Below are 21,514 nucleotides of genomic sequence, written 5' to 3' on the forward strand. Positions count from 1 at the left end.
ATGGGGTGGTATGTCTACTGAGCGGTAAATGTCAGTAAAGGCCAGTTTTTCTGTTGATTATCATTTATAACCTGGGCTGTTTTCTGTCATTGCCAATTAGTTGAGCCTCTTAATGGTGACTTGATTTTGAGGTTTTGGCAAAGTTCTGAGTCCCAGTTATGAACTTTCATCATTACGATGTGGGGTCTGGAGAGAATGGTCAAGAAATAACTCTTCAGATATTTTGCAGTGCAACTTAGTAAGTTTATTTAAGTAACATGGGGACAGGGTCTGTGGGCAGAAAAAGCTGTACTTTTGCTATATGAAACTGGTGGTTATATGCTTAGTGCTCAAGGGGGAGGGCATGTATGGGGAATATTAGATCATAAATGTCTTCTTCAAATTTCTACTCTAAAAACTACTTTCACAAGATTTTTCTGATGCTTTTCTTTCAGCTCAATATTAGCTATTGGTGAGATGTACAGGTAGATATGAGGTCCTTTAAGAATGTAGCAGCCAGTACCTATTTGATCCTTATCAAAGCTATGCAGGCTATAGGTCAGCCTTCTGGGCTAAAAGTGAAGACTTTTCTGCTTCTATCCCTCATCAATGACTGTGAGGAATTTAGTTATGTAAGAAAGGTTGTATGGTGAATTGTACTTCCCTTTTTAAGGAAACTATGGAACCTAGACCCAAATTTAACTAATGAGCAGTTTACGGAATACCATTGTCTCCTCTGCTGAAAAATGTTTTTCTTTAACATAGAATCTGTTATTCAAACTATTTGAGACTGTTATAATATACTAAGTGTGTTTCCAGGAAAGGAAGTCATCTAATTTGGCAGTGGCACTATTTTTTCTCCAAAAGGCGAGAGGGAGGGTGAATGTCCATACTAGCCTCATGAATACTTAGAAAACAAATTTTTAGACTTTCTGGCTGTCCAAAGGATATTTGTATTCTTGCTTCCTGAAAATGAAGTCATCAGGCCTTAGTAGGATACAAATGTGCCAACTTGTCAAGCTGCTAAATTAAGTGCTGGCAAATATATTAGGAAAACTTTTGTGTTTTTATCATGGGAAAATATATTGCTAGCCTGTGCTGTTTAAACTCTAAAAGCGTTAGTTTTTCAATCTCACAGGTTAGTTATGAGATTTTAATGAGACCCTAATATGAACATGTTTAGTACTACCTGGCAAATAGTAGATTTTTATTCTATTGAAATAAATTTCAAGTCTACATTTGTTTTATTAAGATGGTAGACTGTGTTACAAATAGTTCTCAGGGTTTCCTTGAGTCCATATCTATATTACATAACTAAGTGTATACCATTTTTTTGGCTGGAAACCCTTTGGTCAAGAAGAGGCTCCTGTCTTGATTTCTACTTGTTACTGTTCAAAATAAGTTCTGATTGAATTAAAGCAAGCATCAGTGAGAAATTCTTAATTATCTTAAGAAGAAAATTAATTCTCTCACAACCAAAGAATAGTCATGATTATTGTATGAACGCAAGATGTTACTGTAGCTATTTAGTTCATAGACAATTCTTCAAAGGCTGTTGACAGTAAACCACAATTTGGAAATCACAATTGTTTTAGATCTATTAAATATTACACTGGACTTCTGTTTCTTCATCTTCATAATTAGGATGTTAGATCAAATTATTTTTAAGGATTCTTCCAGATCTAAAGTCTAATCATTCTGTGGCAGTCAATAGCAGACAAATCATATTGTGTAAATAGAGTCCACTAATAATACAATTAAAGTATGTTAGCCAGCAATAGCTATTGAGCCCCACACAAATTTAGACTTATGTGATAGACACATATCTAGAACAATAAACAGGAATATCTTCATTAGGCCTCATTAGTTTGAAAAAATTTCAACAACCCAGCTCATGGGCCAGTGATTCATTTTTTTTCTTTTCTTTCTTTCTTTTTTTTTTTTTTTTTAGAGTATATAACCTTTGAGACTGGCTTTTTTTCTTTCTTTTTTTTATAATAATTTTTTTTTATGTTATGTTAGTCATCATACAGTACATCCCTAGTTTTTGATGTAATGTTCCATGATTCATTACTTGCGTATAACACCCAGTGCATCATGCAATACGTGCCCTCCTAAGATTTTATTTATTTGAGAGAGAGAGAGAGAGAGAGAGCACAAGCAGAAGGAACAGGCAGAGGGAGATAGAGAAGCAGACTCCCTGCTGAGCAGGTAGCCCGATGTAGGACTTGATCCCAGGACCCTGCGTTCATGACCAGAGCCAAAGGCAGACACTTAACTGACTAAGCCACCCAGGCGCCCTGGGCCTGTGGTTCTTAAAGTGTGGTCCCCCAACCACCAGCATTAGTATCCTCTAAAGACTTGTCAGAAAAGTTAATTCTTAGGCTCCATTTCAAATAAAGTGAATCAGAAATGCTGAGAGTGGGACCCAGACATCTGTGTTTTAATGAGCCCTCCTACTGATTCTTAGATTTGCTACCATTTGAGAACCACTGCCATGAGTAGTAAACCTCTGGACTTCCCTCTGAAGAGTCAATTGACATCTTTCCTGTCACATGCTTTAAACCAGTCCATTTAGGGGAGACCTAGAAAGTGATTAGAGGATTAATAAGGCAATTAAGATAGAAGAAATGCACCATACATACTCTTTAGGTTTCTCGTTTGCATCTCATTTGTTGGTGATCCTCCCAAAAACTCTGTGTGCTGATTTTCTAACATCATTCAAAAACGTGCTAATGTCTGTATTTCTCTCTACTCTCTTTAGTTGCCTGCTTTTGACCATAGCTTAATTCATAATGGGCTTGTGGAAGCTATTATGCCAGGTGGGAGATGTCTTCCCTAAAAATATTGATCCATAAAAATCAGAATCAGAAATAACTTTTTTAAAAAGATTTTATTTATTTTCTTAACAGAAAGTGAAAGAGAAAGAGTGAGCATGATAGAGAGAGGCACAAAGGGAGAGGGAGAAGCAGACTCCATCCTAGGACCCCTAGATCATGACCTGAGCCTAAGGCAGCAGCTTAACTGAGCCACCCAGGCGCCCCAGAAATAACTTTCAATTGGATTCCTTATCTTTGCTCAGCAGGGAAACTTCCCCCATTTTTGTTATATTTTTAGCAGAATTTCAATATGTTTGGAGAGGCTTTTTGCCATCATTGAGTTTTAGACAACTGATTTCTGCTCTTTACAAAGTAGTTTTTTCAATTGCAAACTTTATCTTGCTCCAGTTTCAGGACTTACATGAATCACGGTGTTGCCACTTGTCATATGATGTGGAAAACTCTGAAGTTACAAAGGGCAATACAATTTGCAGAATTTGTTATAGATATGTTTTCCAGAACTGACAAAATTTTGTAAATCTAGTAAGAAAATTAGGAAATGAAAATAAAGATATCATTGAGAATTCTAGACCTTTATTGATGAAGAAATATTTCAACTTTAGTGTGGTTCATTTATTTTATTATTTCCCTTGAACAATCTTAAATAAGTGGAAGTATCTTTTAGGGCTATGCTCTATGTTCAAATAAATCTAATAAACAAAAGGTAAGGTTTGGAGATACGGTTTTCTAGAATCCTAGTGAGAAAAAATGAAGATTTTTAATCAGATCACAGGGAGAGGAGGGAACTTTGACAGGACTTGGTGACCAAGTAGATTTGAGAGATGGGTGGTATCAGGATGAAAATGGGAATATTTAGGTTGCCTAATGGATAAACAGAATGAATTCAATAATGATGTCTTAAATTTGAGATAATGGTGGAACAGCTAAGGGGAAGTATTATTAGAGGTGTTGGACAGATTAGTTGAGAACCAAGTGTGATGTCAAAAGTAGGACAGTGTGATAGAGTAAAAAGAGCATAAGGTCCACAGTCAGAGACCACAGTTTATATCTTGGCTCTGCCACTAATTAGTCATGCAACCTCAAGCAGATTAAATAGGCCTCTATTTCTATTTGTAAAAGGTAGTCTCTATCTTGTAGGGTTATAATAAGGATCAAATTAAACAGTTATATATGAAAGGACTGATAGCTAAATGTTCTGGTTCTTGTTTGCATTTGGAGACATGATTGGAGAACTAAATGTTTCTTAAAAATATTTTAAGTTTTAGATAATGTCTTGGTTCTTTGGTATTTTAAATCTAATTTCTTACGTAGAGAACAGACTCTAGCTAATCTTGTGTATTAAAACTGGTTGGTATTCTATTAAGTGAATACTATGGAAATACCATAATGGATGGGGCATAAAGTTAGGTCTCTTTTAACAAGAACAGAGAGGTAACCGGGTGGAGAGAAATTTGACTATAAGAAACATATCAGACTGGAAAGGAAGCATGGTGTAGGTGTAGGTCATAATTGGAAGCCAGAGAACTTGGGTCATTGTTTTGTACTCTGATTATTTGGGTGTTCTTGGACAAATCACTTGGCCAGTCTATGTCTCAGTTTCCTAAAGTGACTAGGTAATTTATGTTTTAAGTTATATTACATTTATAACACTTTGATAGAATAGGAAAATTATTGTTAGAGAATCCCAACATTGCCTTTAATTTTTTTTTCAGATTAAAATATATCTGTTAATGTACTCTGTTAAATATCTGTACCATCTGATTAAGAGTAACTTTGCAGCTCGGCTCTATTTCACTATTTACTGTCCTTGACACATTTATAAGGAATCTTCTTTTCCTTAATGCTACTCAGCCATGGGAAAGAAGGTTTTTATGTCTGTTTGTTTTAGGGAATGAGAGCAGAATGGGGATTTCCTTGCATTTATATATGTACCTTAGATGCTCTCCATGGTCCTTATTTTAAAATGGTTCCAAGTTAATCTTCCTGGAGAACTAAGTTCAAAAATACCACAGAATCGTTTCTCCACCCCCACCCCAGACCAACCTCAAGTTCCACACAGCAAGGCCTACCTGCTGCTTGCCCCCCAGTCTAAAAAAACAAACACGGAATCAGAGGATTAAAAGTAATTTTAATAGCAATTTGAAACAATGACTCTGCTCAGTCTTCAATTTCTTCTACTGCTGCTGTATAAGGGAGAATCTATCATCTCCTGGAAAGCCTCTAGTTATAGGATATTTACCACCTCTCAAGGTGTTCACTCCATCTGGGCAAGTTTAAATATTATGTAGTTATTTTTTAAAATTAAACTCATGATATTCAAACTATTTTAGCACTAAGTATATTTTCTTTTTCCTAATGTCAGTGGAAGCAAAGTGGTAAACTTTTAAGTATCTGGAATTAATGGGGGATAATCTTTTCTTTTTAATGAGATACTGTAGTTAACTCTGCCTAATTTGGTTTACTAATGTAAAATGTAGAATGTAATTACTCCTCATTTTCTGGTTGATGGAGATATTGTGCTTTATCTTTGAGCATCTTGTAGTGCCTCAGGGTCAATGTTCTGCCTTTAAAGAACAATGACTGGACTTCTATACTAGCAAGGCAAGAGATCAGGTTTTTGAGTTACCAACTCTGACATATTTATAAAGCAATTTTAACTAGTCAATCCAAATATCAATTTACTGGTTTACTAGCTGCCTCTAAAGTAACACAAATACTATGGAAATAATATTCTGGTCATTTGATATTTCTGTATTTAGGAACTTTGTTTTTTTTTGCAAATGTTTGAAAACAGCAAAGCATACTCTGACAGATTAGGGAATATTCAGATATAGAGCCCTCAAACCAAACATTTGAAGTTTATGGTATTTACCATGTGGATTGATGAGTTTATGATTTTGAAAGTACATCACATCAGCATTATGACAAAGATGGGATGGGACTTGGAGTTGGATGATCAAGCTTCATGACCTGGTTCATCTGCTCAGTCAGTAGAGTGCCCACCATGCACTGGTTTACCAACTGTAAAGCTATATAAATTTGAGCAAGTCAATTTTTCTGAGCCTCAGTTTCATCACCTGTAAAATTATACTTAATTCACTGGTTGTAAATACTCAATGAGAATATGTATATGAATGTGTCTAATTACAGCCTGCTAAGTAAAAAGCTAATGCTAAACCTGAAAATTATTCTTTATTTTCTGTATTTGTAAATACTATGGTTAGCGTAAACACATATTTAGAAACCAAGCTATATTAAAGGTGATAGATTGCAAATTTTGTGTTGGATCCTGATTCTAACCCTGTTTAAAAAAAGAGTTTCTCTGGGATACATCTTATTATTCATTCAAAAAAGTCTTTCACATCTGCTACACAGCTGGGCACTCTTCTAAACACTGGTGATACAGCCACGGACAAAACAGATAAACTTCTTGCTCCCAGGAATAAATTTCAAATAGAGGATATGGTAAAATATGAATAAAGAAGATAATCTCAGATTGTGAGGGTTGCTATGAAGGAAAGGAATAGGATTACTTAATAGAGAATGATAGAAGGGAATGTAATTTAATTAAGGAGGTCAGTTGGGGAAGGTCTTATAAAGTGCTAACATCTGAGCAGAGACCTGAATGATGAGAAGGAGACAGCTGTGTGGAAACCCAGGGGAAGAGCGTTTCAGACAGAGGGAACAACAAATTCAAGACCTTGAGGAAGAATGAAATACTGTGTTTGAGAAAGAGATAGCCAGCCAGTGTAAAAGGATGTAAAAAGGTAGAGTGTGGGAAAGGCAGTTAGCAAATACTACAGAGGTTATTTGTATCAACTTGAAAACAAAATAGCATTTCAGACCATATAGCTTTCCAGATTTGTGGCCTATGCACTACTATTTGGATTACTAGACTCTATTCGACTCATAGCATTGTATAATAGTAGGGAAAATTAAGCCTTTTAGTAGTTTACTTAATGTTCAGCAAACTTTATATAAACTTTGGTTTTTTTAGGGGAATGGTTTTTATGAATGTTTTTATCATTTATAGTTTACCACCTGTAATTATCTGCATTTCAAAGGTTGTTTCAATTTTGATAATAAGGAGGGGGTGGGTACATGGTTATCAGATTCAATTCACTTACATGAGCAAAACTGACATGCAAACCATTGTGGGAAAGTAGGTGAAAAGTGAATATTACTTGGTTTCTGTGGCAATTTTTGATTCATTCAAAATTTTTGTTTAATTTTTATGTTTGCCTTACAAAGAAAACTATATACTTAACATACACAGAATACATAGACTCCTACCTTTCATAAATCATTTTCAAGATGTGGTACTATCCAGATATTTTTTCATCATGGAAACTCTCTAGAAAAGTCAGTCCTTTTCCAGTTGATCCTAATTTCCTATTTGCCTCTGGAGAGTTTAGAAATGAGGGCAGGCATTTTGCCATGATCTGCCTGCAGTCTATTTATTTTACTAAGCTAACAAGCTATGCAGATGTCATTTGTGCGCCTGCTGTCCTGGGTATATGGGGAACAGACAGACGGGATGGAAGTCCATGTGGGTGGATTTCTTTAGTTTTTTCCCTTGGAGCTAATCTTTCTAACTGGAGGATATTCCTTCTGGGTTGCTCCCAAGGCTCTTATAAGCTATAACGACCTTAGTATAGGAGCCCAGAGATGTACCTGCCTTTTTAGGGGGAATCCAGGTTGTTTATAATTAGTCTGCATAGAGTCCAGGCTACCTTCCACTGGAGAAGGCCTTTCAGATCTGTCTGTGTCTCACTCTCAGGTTTGACCCAGGGGGACAGAAACTGCCTCAGGATTTGAGGTATGGAAAGCATATTGGATTCTGTATTGGAGTAACCTGGGTGATGTGTCTCCTAGGGCGAATCATATACTCTCAGAGAGCTTCTGTTTCTTCATCTATGAAACAGGGGTTGTATTTCCTTTTTGAAGGGTATAGTGACCATCAGAGATAATATGTACAAAGCATCTGCTACAGTACTTCTGATAATAACCACTCGATAAATATAAATATAATAAATATAAATATTTGTATTTGCAAATATCTTTAGATATATACACCAATCTGTTTCTTTCTTAAATATATAAATACATGTTATATATATTCTTTCTTATATATATGTATATATATATAACAATGATAGCTATATATACATATGGTTCTCAAGCGGACAAAGGATGCGTATGATAGGTTAAAAAAAATCTCTTATCAAGAAAAATAAATGACATAACCAAAGCTGTGATCATTCTTTCATTCCATTTATTTTGTACCTCTTAAGTAAGGGTATCATGCTAGGTGGCAGAGAACTGCATTATGTCTGTCCTCAAGGGGCTCAGATTCTATAAGAATAAGCACAGGCTATATTTCAATAGTAGAGGGTTTTTTTTCCCCACTATTGGGAAAAAAACAAAATAAAGTAAATTGTTAAGATACAGGCTTAGTACAAGTAATTTATAAAAGTAATTTTTTTATATCAAACCTCCAATGGTAGATTTTACTAAGAATCAATATGTTCCTGGATTGGCATCATTAACCTTAAGGAATATCAAATCAAGTAAAGCAATTTTCAGGCTGTGGCTTTATATCTCACCAAACACTTCTTGTGAAATCACAGACCTAATTGATCTCTATGTCTGTAAAAAAAAAATGCTTTAAGCTGATGTCTTGTTAATTTTAAAAATAAAAGAATGTTTCCCTTGAGACAAAGGAGTGGATTATCTTCTATCATCTTTAAATCTGAGGAAAATCAATGAAGAACAAGGTATACACAAAGTAGAAAGCTGCATCCTAAATGGAACTACATTTCAAAATGTTATTTTCTTTTATCTAAACATACAAAGGCTGTCCAATTAATCACATATGGTAAGCAAAACCTAATGATCATAGAGCATGTATATTCTACGTGCTTTTACAGCACATTTGTACTCACTTAACATTACATGAATGATGCTCTTTTTTTTTCCCCCAGCAGAGGATGCATGTTGTTTGTAAAATGCCTGCTCTAAAGTGCTTTTATGTAATGGAAACCCATTGAATGTGTTCATGTAAGCTGATAGCATAAAGATGAAAGATATTATTGATTTACTTCCTTTTCAAATATAGAGTATGCGTGCATTACATTCTTCTTCCTCACAACTTCTAGCTAACCCAGTGGGTCCTTCTCAACTCAGCACAAGGTTCCTCTCTGTAAAGCTTTCCCTGGCTACTCTATTCTGGATTAAATGCTTCTGTGTTGTGATTCTCAAACATCCGGAGTGCTTGCTGTACAGTACTAGTTGATTCATTTGTAAGCAGGGATTTGGTTAGCTTTTACTCACACTTGTGTCCCCACATAAGTACATTGTCAAGCACATTTGTTGAATTAGTGAGATGCTGGAGTAGGCAAAGGGAATACAGAGTCAAAATTGCCATCAAGGAGCTCATGGTCTAGTAAGTGATATCAAACATTAATCCAAAAATCATATAACGAGCCCTCAATAAAGTTGTGTTGGATGTGTGACTTCAGAAGTGTATGTGGTATGCCAGAAGCTGTGCTGGATGAGTTCCCTTTATTCTGTAGGTCTTTACAGTTTGTGGAGTGTTTCATCTGTGATTAGTCAGGCAGAAGGTTAGTCAAGCTCCCTCTGTCGGTTTGTCCATATCTTAGCTTTCTCCACTCTAGGAAAATAGATGTGGTTCCAAAGATATCTTTCTTCCAAGGGTACCTTGTAAAATATCCATCTTACTCTGCAACAAGATTTACTTCCTTTTTCTAATTCCTGACTGTTCTGTTTATGACCAACAAAACTCTGGACTTGCAATAAGTTACTAGGTATTTGTCTTGGGCAAAGTCATTTAAATTTTCAAGGTGGTGAGAATGTCACAAGTGCTTTATCAACTTTAAAGTCCTATAGGAACATAAGGCCTAATGATTTTGAAGATGAATATGGCAGTCAGTCAATCAATTGCACATTAGATAGCTTGTTTGTGTCCTGGAAACACTGATACCTGGGAAGGCTCAAGGACATGATGTTGTACATACTTGGAGACAAGTTTAGGAAGTAATGAATTAAGTTACACTGTGGTGTAATAAATGAGGAAGTAAATAGTCAAAGTGATGATTTTTTAACCTTTTGATAGTACTGAACCATAAGGCAGTCACCTAATTGAATGGACCGAACATGGGTTTTACTTGTGTTGTTTAACTTGAAAATTATTTGAAGTTTATTACATCAGTAGGAAAACAGTTTTATTTCTATAAACAATTTTTCGAACCACTTTTTTTCTTTTCTCCTCTGAACACATATCCGATTTACTATGAGCTTTTTAATTCTTTTAAAAAATCCTTAGAAAAGTGCTTTCATTTTGGTAGAATAATGGCATGTCAGTTTCTGAGACACTCATCTATTTAGCAATCAGGAAGATATCAAGGTTAGAACCTGAATAATTCATGAAAGGTGGAGGAATTTTACATGTTCATCCTGTTTTCAAATTGTTTAATGTAGAAAATATATTTTTTTAATAAAAAACGAGGGGGGTGTGGTAGGCGGGGAATGGTTCTGCCGGTATATTAAGAGGTGATCACAGTGTGAATGGGTCCCTAGATACTTCTTTTTGCTCTCGATGATCCAGTTGACTATGTGTTTTCTTCCTCAGAGGCAAAGGAGGCATTGATTTCCCATTTTTATTGGTCGGGCAGTGCTTTCCATCCTGTCATTCATTCTCTCTGTCTAACTCCCCCACCCCTTCTCTCTGCGCCCCTGTTTCTTTCTGTCTGTTCCAGCCTGTCTTTGTCTATGTGTCTAATAGGATGAAAGAAAAGTATATGATTATCCAGAGTGATGCTTGTCAAGCATCTCAAAGGCAGTTTGTGTAGCAGTTTCGCTGGAAGATAGGGAGGGACTTGATGGGAGGAGGAAGGTTAATCACTTGGCTGTTAAAATGCTGCAGAAGGGAACACAAAGCTCTGCCCACATAAGTGCCCGCAGGCAGCCAGCGAGGAGGGAAAAGTACGGGAAAAGAACTCATTTTTTGTGTCTCAGAATGTGGAACTTTTGTAAACACTTTGGAACCTCCTCTCTCCCCAATTTTATAATATCCTTATTTCTTTAAATAAATAGTTTCTTTGTGTATTCACAGACGTCGGTGACCACACAAATTAGGTACAGAAATAAAAGAAGAAATTTGATGCTTTCTAAGTTAAACCTCCAGATCCGCAGTTTTTAATGTCCCTGGGCCAATTTTCCATTTCCAGCTGTTAGTCATTTGTAAGAAGCTGCCCTTGTAATTGCAAGTGAGCTGGGATGTGATGTATTCAGCACTGCATGCACCGTAGCTTTTCAGTCATATCTTTCGAGTCATTTAGACTCCCGGGGAATCATGTTCATAATAAATAGCTTTTTATTGTCCAAAGCCGCTGTTCTGGCAGCGAAACGACAGCCCTTTGATAGATGGGCCGGGTAGTTTTTTGTGTTGTGCTTACTCAGAGTTGTGAGTAGGAAAGACGAAGGCAGCAAAGGGGGGACTTTGGCAAAGCAGCTCTTATGGGTATACTGAAGCCGCAGATCAGAATTCAGAAACAAGAACGAGAGCTGAAATGTGATTCTCTGGTGCCTGGTGTAACACTCCTCTCCACGATAGAACTGTGCGGGGCACTCTCAGGAGCCTTGTTCCGGCGATCTCCGAATCCACTAAAGGACCATGCAGCCGCGGAGCCCAGCAAGCCACCGGGAAGTTTTGCCGGAGCTGATTTCTAGGGGATTTTCCGGTGCCTAGGAGAATCCTGCTTGCTTTGAGCTGTATGGAGGAGGGCTCCAGTTTCCCATGAGGGGTCCCATTGGAAGAGCCGTCTGTGCAGAATCCAGGCTCTGCTTCTCTCTGTGTGCTATTTATCAAAAGACTTTTCTCACCTTTGCTGATTTGCTGGTGTGATTTCCATGTACTGAGTCCTGTGTAGGGATCCAGGATGGATTGCCTGTGCATTGTCACCACAAAGGTAGGATAGGAAACAGGGCTGTTGTGTGCAGCATTTTTCTCTTATTATTCTGGTCCTGTAATTAAACAGCTCTGGTAGGTGCTGCCAGTTCATGAGATAAAGTGATTAGTATAATGTACTTTGCTGGGCATTTTGTTCCCCATGAGGGTCTGAGGGTCCTATGCTTATTTGATTTCAACTTCTTATAGTGATATTGTGTGTTTGTGCAAATGAAAGGAGAATTTGCCTGTGTTTTTTTATGGAAGGATTTGCTTTTGCCTCTATTTATAGATCAATATTAAAATATCTATAGTAGTAGTATAGCTTACACATCATTTTAACATAACATATCAGGGTAGTCTTTCTGAGTGTGATAATTAGCTTTTCATTTAAAAACCATGTTTCCTATGCTTGAAGAAGCCAATCAGCTTTGCTGTGGCTTGACATATTGTTTCTGATTGGAGAATTCTAACATTCTGCATTTTAGTGATTTTTTTAAAGGAAAAAAAAATCTTAAGGCCCCAATTTAAAACAAACACACACACACAATATTTAACATTGAACTGATTCTATTTTGATTAGAAGCAAATGAAATATTTGCATTATCAGTAATAGAAATAAAAGTAGGATGGAATAAAAGCAATAGGCATTCCTTTTATGGGTTTTTAGAAAAGAGCTAGAAATTTCAAATGCATTTTATTTTCTTCTATCATCAGTTCAAAATAAGGTATTTTAATTTCATAAACACTGGTTATTTAAATAGAAATTACTATTATTTTCAGAAAAAAGCTAATTAAAACACACTTATTTACTAGCTTCCTTTACATTTTGCATGTAGGCACACCATGAGTTAGTTTGAGCTATATCTTTTCGTATCTTACATTGATTGGACACCCAATAAACATGACAAAATCAATAGCTTAGTGCATAAGACTCATTAAGTGTAGATTTTCTACTGTGACCTCCTTTCACCACTAAAGAAAAGATTATTTAATTTTGAAGCCACAAGCCTAGTTCTTCATAGTATGACCTTAAATATTGTACTTTTCCAGATTATACTTCAGAAGATCTTAATGGATCTCTTCCCACATGGCCTAGTATCACATGGCAGCTTCACTTATGTTAATGGATTTGAAGCCTAAAAAATTCTTTGGGTTAGTTGACCAGGCCTCAAAAGTACATTAATACCTTATTTTACTTTTAAAAGTTGCCAAGCATCTCATTCAGTTTTTCCAGTTAAGTCAGTAAAAACAAACTAAACTAAATTAAGAAAAAAAAGAAGCTAAGTGGGAAATTGTATTTCCATATGTAATCTAGGAAAGGAAATAGTCTCAAACGTTGTAACTTTTACTGAGGTATTACACTCAGTGTTACTTTTCTTGAGTGCACGTTGTCAGGTCTGACTTACGCGTGTTTCATTTATCCCCGAATCATAATAATTGCAGGTACTGTGAAACATAATTAGTACTTTAAAAATAAGTTACGAAAAGTTATTAATTACAGCTCCAAACTGTAATCTGTTGCCTTGAACAATTTAAATCAACACTGAAATCTAAGTTCCCTCAATTTGGAAAACATGATCTGATTAAGAAAACACGTCATGTGCTTTATATTTATTCTTTCAACAAAATATTAATGACCACAGGTACAAATGAAAAAAATATTATTCTGCTTTAAATGCTGTATCAGACATGTCATTATTCCAATATTTTAATTTATCATATAAATTACCCAACTCAATAGGACAAACACCCATGTGAGAATTCATGAATTTTCTGAATTATATTCATGAATATTTCTAGGGTGGCACACATATCATCTTCATAGGACAAACATACTTACAACAAAGTCATATTATGATGGTGGTAAATAGTGCATGATTGATTTAAAAGCTCCATATGAGTGAGCTGGCCAGCTTCAGATCCCAAATCCTGTCCACCTCACCTACAACAAATGGTGCTCTTTTTTTTTTTTTCAAGTGGCTGTGCACTTGGGACATCCTTGCCCCACTTTCCTGGGACTCTTTGATAGGAAACTTGCCAACAACTTTATAATTTTAATTCTGTTGTAGTTCAACTCCCGTCTCATTCTTCTCTAGCAATGAGTCTACCTTCTAGTTGCTGTGGCTGACATGCTTTCTTCAAGTCTTGCTTTATAGCATCTCTGTGTGAGACTGGAGCTCCTAACTATCCTGATCTGTCCTGGGCTCCACCTCACAGTGCATCTCAGTATCATCGTTGTCAAAGTTTTCACTGGCAGAGAAACATAATACTTCCCCAGGTTCTCTTTCCTTCCTGTGTTGGCATGAAAGGCACTTACTGTCCCCTTGGACCCACTTCCTTCTATTACACACACTGTAGAAGTAAATTCCTCTTCATGCCTCTGCTCCACATTCCTAAGAATGGATGTTAGAAAATTAATGAAAGGAGAGATTATGACAAATCAAGACAAAACACTGTATAATGGCATATAAAAGGATCTAATAGACATACCAGAGAAGTGTTTTTATTTTTAGCTTTTCTGCATATAAAAAAGAAATGACCGTGACACGTTTCATAATAATCTAACCCCCCTGATAAAATAATCTTACCCTAGATCTCACGCATGAGACTCAGGGTTGCTTACTGTCTTAATTACTCTGGTCTGGTTAGACTGGTTTGCCCTCAGGTTTGGGGTAAAATCTTTTAGGCCAGGAAATAATCAGAGCAACCAAAAACAGAGTTTCTGCCACAGAGATCCCAAGGTCTTTTCAGATGTTCAGAAAACTCACTTTCAAAGAAGATTGAGCCATCTCTTTTATTTGACTGTGTCTGTCCAGTTTCAGTTCCCACTCTTTTGTCACAGATGTCAGTACTGAGAAAGAGAAGTAACATGACTTAATGTGAAAAGAACTCTAGAGCAAGACTTGGATTTGAATTGTAGTTCTGACAATTACTAGCTTAGGACTTACTAAGCTGTTTAACCTGATCTCCCTGAGCCTTGATTTTTCTCATCTGTGAAAAGGATGTATTATCTGTGTGAGAGTGATTTTGTGGTAAAGTGTGGAAAGTACCTAGCACAATTCCTGGCATATGGAAAGAATTCAATGTACAACAATTTATTAGGTAGCGCACAGTTTATATCTTTAATCTATCCCTCTGTTTGGTTGTGATCACTGAGGAAGATGAGATCATCTCAATAATACTGATTAAACAATATTTACTAGTTAATATAACACATTTTATAGAGAGGGCATTTTTTTAAAAAAAAAGATTTTATTTATTTATTTGAGAGAGAGAGTGAGAGTGAGCATGAGAGAGAGAGAGAGAGCACCAGCAGGAAGAGAGGCAGCGGAAGAGGGAGAAGCAAACTCCCCACTGAGTAGGGATCCAGACGTGGGACTTGATCTCAGGACCCAGAGATCATGACCTGAGCAAAGGCAGATGCTTAACTGACTGAGCCACTCAGGTGCCCCACAGTGGACATTTCTTAAATATGTTTTGAATAATTGTAAGACAATATTCCCAATAATTTTGATAACTAAAATATGGAATATAATGTTAGACTATGTTAAGGCAGAGACATTCTGTTAGGTGATGGGCCAATAGGACAACAGTTCTAGGTAGCACGCAGAATATTCTGGGTTAAATTTAATAAAATGCAAGCAGTAAGTTGAATTTTTCTTTAGTTGTGTAGGGATTCTTAAGTATGATGTGTAATAGTATAGTGAATTGATACAAGAACAGAAGAAAGATGCAACTATGTAAAATCAAAGTAAATCTGCACTTTGTGACTTTGTGCATCAAGAGGCATCTGGGTATCAGTGTCCTTGCCTGTAAAATGAGTGTATTTTATTGCACCTTTGAGGTTCTTCCTTTTCTATCTCTAACCAATATTATTCTAAAGTCTATTATCTCTGCAAATAAAATTATTTACGTACACTAAGTATCTTAAAAAGTAGTAAGGGGCAAAACATACAAAGATATCATTTCCCATGTCCATTAACTGGACTTATAGACATTAAAAAATGTTTAAAAAAATCTACAAAGACAACTGTAATATGCTAGGTTGCTGCTGTAATTTGTAATAAAGGCATGATGGTACTATTAATTTTTAATATGTTTAACAGTATTAACAGGTTACCGTGCATAATAAAATTCAAATAGCAGAATGAAAATAGACTAGGCAGTATAAAAGGTGCTTTATTGATGTTAATACTACATCTCCTCTGTAAGTTAGATGTCATTCTTTGGCTCCATCAACTCACTATGTTTTACACTAAAGTTGTTGAGCATTTCTAAAAGAAAAGAGAAGTTGTTGCTGGGCATTTAGAAGATATTTTTTTTAAGGTTACTAAGTGTCATATTACTTATTATGACCTGAATAGAAAAAATTATATTCTTAGAAATGAATTTATCATAGAAATATTTATAACTATAGTTTTTTGGGGGGGGTAAAATAATATTATTTCCCACTGGACCTTTACGTAGAGAAAATAGAAGAAGTCACCAAAGTAACAAATGATTGGCCTGAGTGGCCCTGTCTTCATAGAGAAAGCTGTATATTCATGCAGGTGTGTAATTCTGTCTGCTCTCATGGTGAAAACAGCACACGCATTCATTCATTTTATTTATTTAACAAATATTTATTTATTGAATGCCTAGTATATACCTGACATATTGGTAGGCCTAGGGATATAATGAACAGTCTTTTCTCATGGAACTTTGTCTAATGGAGAAAACAGCTCATTATAGAAATAACAGTAATGTTGTAATAAAGGGGTGAATATAGAATGCTATGGCAATGAGCAAAGGGATATCTAAAGAATCTGGTGGGTGTAGATGCAGGGTAGGCAAGGGCTTAGTATCAGGGAAGGGTTTTCTGAGGAAGAGACAATTAAGGTGATATGTACAATGGAGGGCACAATGGGGGTGGCAAATTGTTTTAAGCAAAGTCCTAGGTGTGATGATAGATGATAGATAGATAGATAGATAGATAGATAGATAGACAGGTAATGAAGAGGAGGGGAGAGAAGACAGAAGAGGGAGAAAAGAGAGAATGGTACATTTGAGGAAAGGAAAGACAGTGTAGCTGGGATCTAAAGGGTTCAGAGTGAGTAGAAAAATACAAAGCATGCAGGCATACATAGGGACCCAGTTAAAAGTATCAAGAAGTGGTGATGTTGTCTTAAAGGAAATAGGATTTTCCCTTTATCATTAACAATGATCCCAAACCCTAGTTTGCTCTGATTTTCACCCAGTTTGTTTCCCTGATTTGAGCTTTCTCATTCTATTTTCTGCCACACTGCCCTTTGCCCATCCTTATACCTATTCAGTAAAAATAGTGGCTTTACGTTTCACTAGCTGATTGCCCTTCTCTGAACTGTATTTTTTTCTTTCATAAATTGGTACTTTTCTCACAGTCCTGTTTTGAGGGTTCAGTGAGGTGATAAATATAAAATGCTTAATGGGGGGTGGGTGTGCTGTTTTTTATTGGGGTCCACAGTCTCCCCATCTTCCTATAGTTCCTTGGTGCTCTTCTCATGTTTATCCTGCCAGTGACACTGGTTTTGATACCTGTCATCCCAACCAAGTGTCTGCAAGGTAACAGGGCCACTGTAGAGAGATTAGAGGGCCACTGGAGCAGGGGACTTAATGGACCAGGGAAAAATCTACTCAATGGCAGAAAGAGGCAGAAATACAGCTAAGAGTAGGGAAAATTTAATACAATCTGGCCTTTTTCTGTAGGTAAGTGGAAAAAAATAGCCAATGTGAAGTGATTCCATGACTCTATTAGTAACTGGGATTAACCATTTTAATAACGTAAAACACATTGGCATACTTATTCCACTAATATAATAGCTTAACTTTCCTTTATTAAGTATTCCATATAGCTGCCAGAATGATCGATCTAATACCTAAGTCCAATGGCTATATACCTAAGTATAGCCCCACTATAAAACCCTCCTGAACTCAAGATGAGTAGTTGTCCAAATTCTTTTCTTAGTATACAATTCTCTTTTACCTAGCACCTGACTTCCTTTCCTGTCTTATCTTCCATCATTCTGTCTTGTGCTTTCTGTTCCAAGAATCTTAAAAATGCATGGACCAGACCATACTTATGTCTCTGCTGCCTTCTATGGCCTTCCTTAAACTAACTGACACATTGGTCTTGCTGGCTTCCCTCTGTTCTTTGAAGGTATCAGCCATGTTCCTGCTTTGGAGACTACCACTCACTACTCCTCTGTCTAAATGGCTCTGTCCATCTGTCTAAATCTCATATGATCCCATATTTCTGCCTGTCACAATTCATAATTCTACACTGATTTGTAGGATTATTTTCTCAGGGTCTCCCTCTTGACTAGAGAGCTCCATGAGGAAAGAGACATCTATTTTTCTCATTTTTGTATATGTAATGTCTGGGATATTCCCTAGCACACTGAAGGAACTTGATGAATTTAATGAACTCATTTAGTTTCAGACTAACCCAGTGAAACAAAACCCTCATATCTTAAAGATTTGGCGTAGTCACACAGCTGAGCAGCTTCATGGTGGGGATTTGAACCCAGAAATCCATATTTCTGTCCACTATCCTTATCCCCTTGTTGAGTCACTTCAGGTTATTTAGTTAAAGCATACTCTTGATGCTATATTTTGGATTTTCTTCCTTCTCTACCTAAACATCCAATTAAATAAAAATAATGCATTCACATAATGGTTAATTTAAAATTACTCAGAATTAGTTATAGTTTGTAGTGTTTTGGACACATATCAATAGCCTGTGAAAGTAAACTTATAGAATGAAATACAATTTTATTTTATGAATCACACCAGCCATTTTGTTAATATATCTGTAGTAAATGGTCTTTTCTGCCAAACCTGATTACCAGGGTATTATTCACAACATTAGTCCTTTTTTGACACTTTGAGGAAAGCCACATGTGCTATGAAGAACTAGGAGTCTGAGAGGATTGTCCTTTAGATAAATCTTATTTTATAAGACAAATGTGGGCTTGCAAAAGAAACAAGTACAAATCAAATTTTGCAAATCAAATAATATTTAAACGCATTTATTATGCTCAAAATTGAAATAAATCACACAACTCTTTATAAATTATAAAAGAATTCATCACTTCTCTTTATAATGTGCCCCTTATTTCATCTGCATATTCGTAGATAGGATTTTCTTAAAGATTACTTACCATAACTACAGTTGCTTGAGAAGCCCATCTCATTGCATGGATGTATGTTTTATCAAAGGCAATTTGGGAGTGTGCGTTGGACCAAGGTTGAGAAAATAAAGTTATAGACTTGGGTTTGCCATTTATTATATTAGTAATCTTAGTCATTTTAGTCAATTCAGTTTACCTTTCCTGAGGCTTTTGTTCTCTAATCTGAGATGGTGGTAATACTACTGGTTTATCTGTATTTCCTTCACAGGGTTATTGTACACAATCAAATGACTTTAAATATTTGAAAAATGTAAAATACTATATACATGGAAAGGATGACATTATAACTATTGAAAGGAGGAAATCCTAGAGTAAACTGGGATCTTTTATTACCAATAGCATTACTATTGTATGGTGGAGAAAATGAGAGCTGTATTCATATATGTATTAAAACTAATTTTATACTAATTACAGTGACCCTGGCAAATTGGTCTCTGTCTGAGGTCTGTCCGAGAAGTGAGTATTGGACAGGTGGACAGCTGTTGGCATCCACCACTGAATTTGGCTTAGAGTGACAGCACAACATCATCGAAGCCCAGCCTTTGGAGTTAGACAGATCCTTGCTTTACCAGTTATTGGTTCTGTTGTCGGGAATAAACTATTTAATTTACCTAAATCTCAGTTTCCGTCTTTATGAAATGAAGTAACAATAAGCACTTCAAAGGTTGTTGTGAGGATTAAATACAATATTCATTACCTCCACAAATATTTACTGAGTGCATACTCTGTGTCAGGCAGTATTGTAAGCAGTGCAGATATAACAGTGAGTAAATTGAACAAAGTCCCTGCTCTCACAGAACTTACATTATAGAGCAAGGAGACTGGCCATTAATAGGCACACAAATAATAAGCATAATTATAGATAATAATAATTGCTATAACTTAAAAGGCAGAGAAATGGAATGTACAAAACTGGATGAATGTACAAAGGGACAAGGGCTACTTGAGATAGACAGGGATGTCCTCTCTGAAAAAGGTTCTGGGCACTTGAAAGGATGACTTTTGTGAAGATCTTGGGGACGATCATTCCAGACAAAGGGAGCAGCTGGTATGAATATACACGTAGGGCTTAGTATAGCAACTGTACATAACATATAGTTGCTAAATAGCTGTGTATGTTTTTATTCCTTCTCATCTTCCTTTTCCTTTATCTCTTTTTTGAGGAATCTGATATTTAAGGATAAAGTTCATAGTAAAATCTTTAGTTCAATTAGCCGGTTACTACTCTAGTAACAAATTTTGTGGTGTAGTCATGGTGATGGGAATTTCTTCTGGTTTTAGTGAATATTTCCCAAGTTCATAGGTATTTATTTGTGAGAGAAAGAGACAAAATGTTTTAACCTTTTCTTCCAGTGTGCATTCAAAATTAGTACCAGACTTGAAATCCTTTGAAAATAGCCCTCTCTCCAAATTCCTCTATTCTAAACACCTACCGGCACATATCCATTTCTTTGTATTATAAATAATTCAATTCTTGAACTAACCTTTCAGGGGACAACAGGTTTTGTGAAGAATTGGTTTGATGGTAAGTGAAAAAATTACTTGGAATTTAGAATTTTATTTACCCATTAAGTAAACTTAAATCAGAAGTTCCAGGAAAATGTCCATTCTCTGGAGCCCTCTGAGAATAAATCATTCTCCTACTCTGTTCTCTGCTCAGTTGTTATGAAAATTGGGAGTTGTTCTTGATTCTTATTTTTCCCTAAATCCCAGTGTATCCTAATTCTTATTCATTCTTCTTACCTTGCCCATCCTCCCACACTTTATACATTTTCCACACTGCTGAGAACTTCCTTTAAAAATATACATATGGATATGTATATATGTATGTGTGTATGTATATGTTATGTGTATAATTTGTATGTATGTTGTAATTCTAGTTAAAACCCTTTAGGGGTTTCCTGTCCCCTACTGTCCCATTATTCAAAGTGTGATCTGTTGACCAGTTGCAGTGGCATCCCTTCAGAGCTTGTTAGACATGCAGAATTTCAAGCCCCATGTCAGAACTACTGAGTCAGAACCTGAATTTTTAGTAAGATCTCTAGCTGATTTTGCACATTCGGATTTGAGAAGCATTGACCTGCAGGGTAAAGTTTGCTTACCTTGACCTCATACACGTAGCCCTTTCTGTTTGGACTCTTGCCTAACTTTCGTAGCTCAGATTCCACAATCCTTCATGCCCTAACTTGAACTATATTCAGCTTACATTTGTTTCCCCAAATAATCCTTTCTCCCATTTCTACATGCTTTACTTTATGCCTAGAATGCTTCTCAACTTTCTAGCCTGATGCTTACCTAATAAGCCTCTTCTTGACCTCTAAGACTCAGCTTAAATGCAGATTCCTACAGAAGTGTCTTCCTTGATAACTGTCCGCCAGACTTAGCCAGCCAGTCTCCGTGTCTTCAATACAATATCTGTATCTGTGTAATAGCCATTATCTAGTTGTACAATTAATTTTTACATGTGTCTGCCTCTTGCTAGAATGTGAACTCTGAAGACAGGGGAAGTACTTCAT

General features: G+C 36.1%; 1 protein-coding gene across 6 annotated transcripts in view; it reads left to right on the forward strand.

Moving 5' to 3' along the window:
• Positions 1-21,514, forward strand: part of DLG2 (discs large MAGUK scaffold protein 2) — a 1,964,683-nt gene that overhangs the window by 410,750 nt on the left and 1,532,419 nt on the right. The window contains exon 1 of one of the 6 annotated variants that reach the window (XM_034666219.1): positions 11,519-11,809. The exons of 4 other annotated variants lie outside the window; for them this stretch is intronic. In XM_034666219.1, the coding sequence (XP_034522110.1) occupies positions 11,780-11,809 (30 nt within the window). In that variant the 5' untranslated portion in view covers positions 11,519-11,779. Of the gene's footprint in view, positions 1-11,518; positions 11,810-21,514 lie in introns of those variants that run through there. One more of the 6 variants, XM_034666225.1, reaches the window with a different exon arrangement.

The sequence above is a fragment of the Ailuropoda melanoleuca genome, chromosome 8, assembly GCF_002007445.2.
Source record: "Ailuropoda melanoleuca isolate Jingjing chromosome 8, ASM200744v2, whole genome shotgun sequence".
In the NCBI taxonomy this organism is placed as follows: Eukaryota; Metazoa; Chordata; class Mammalia; order Carnivora; family Ursidae; genus Ailuropoda; species Ailuropoda melanoleuca.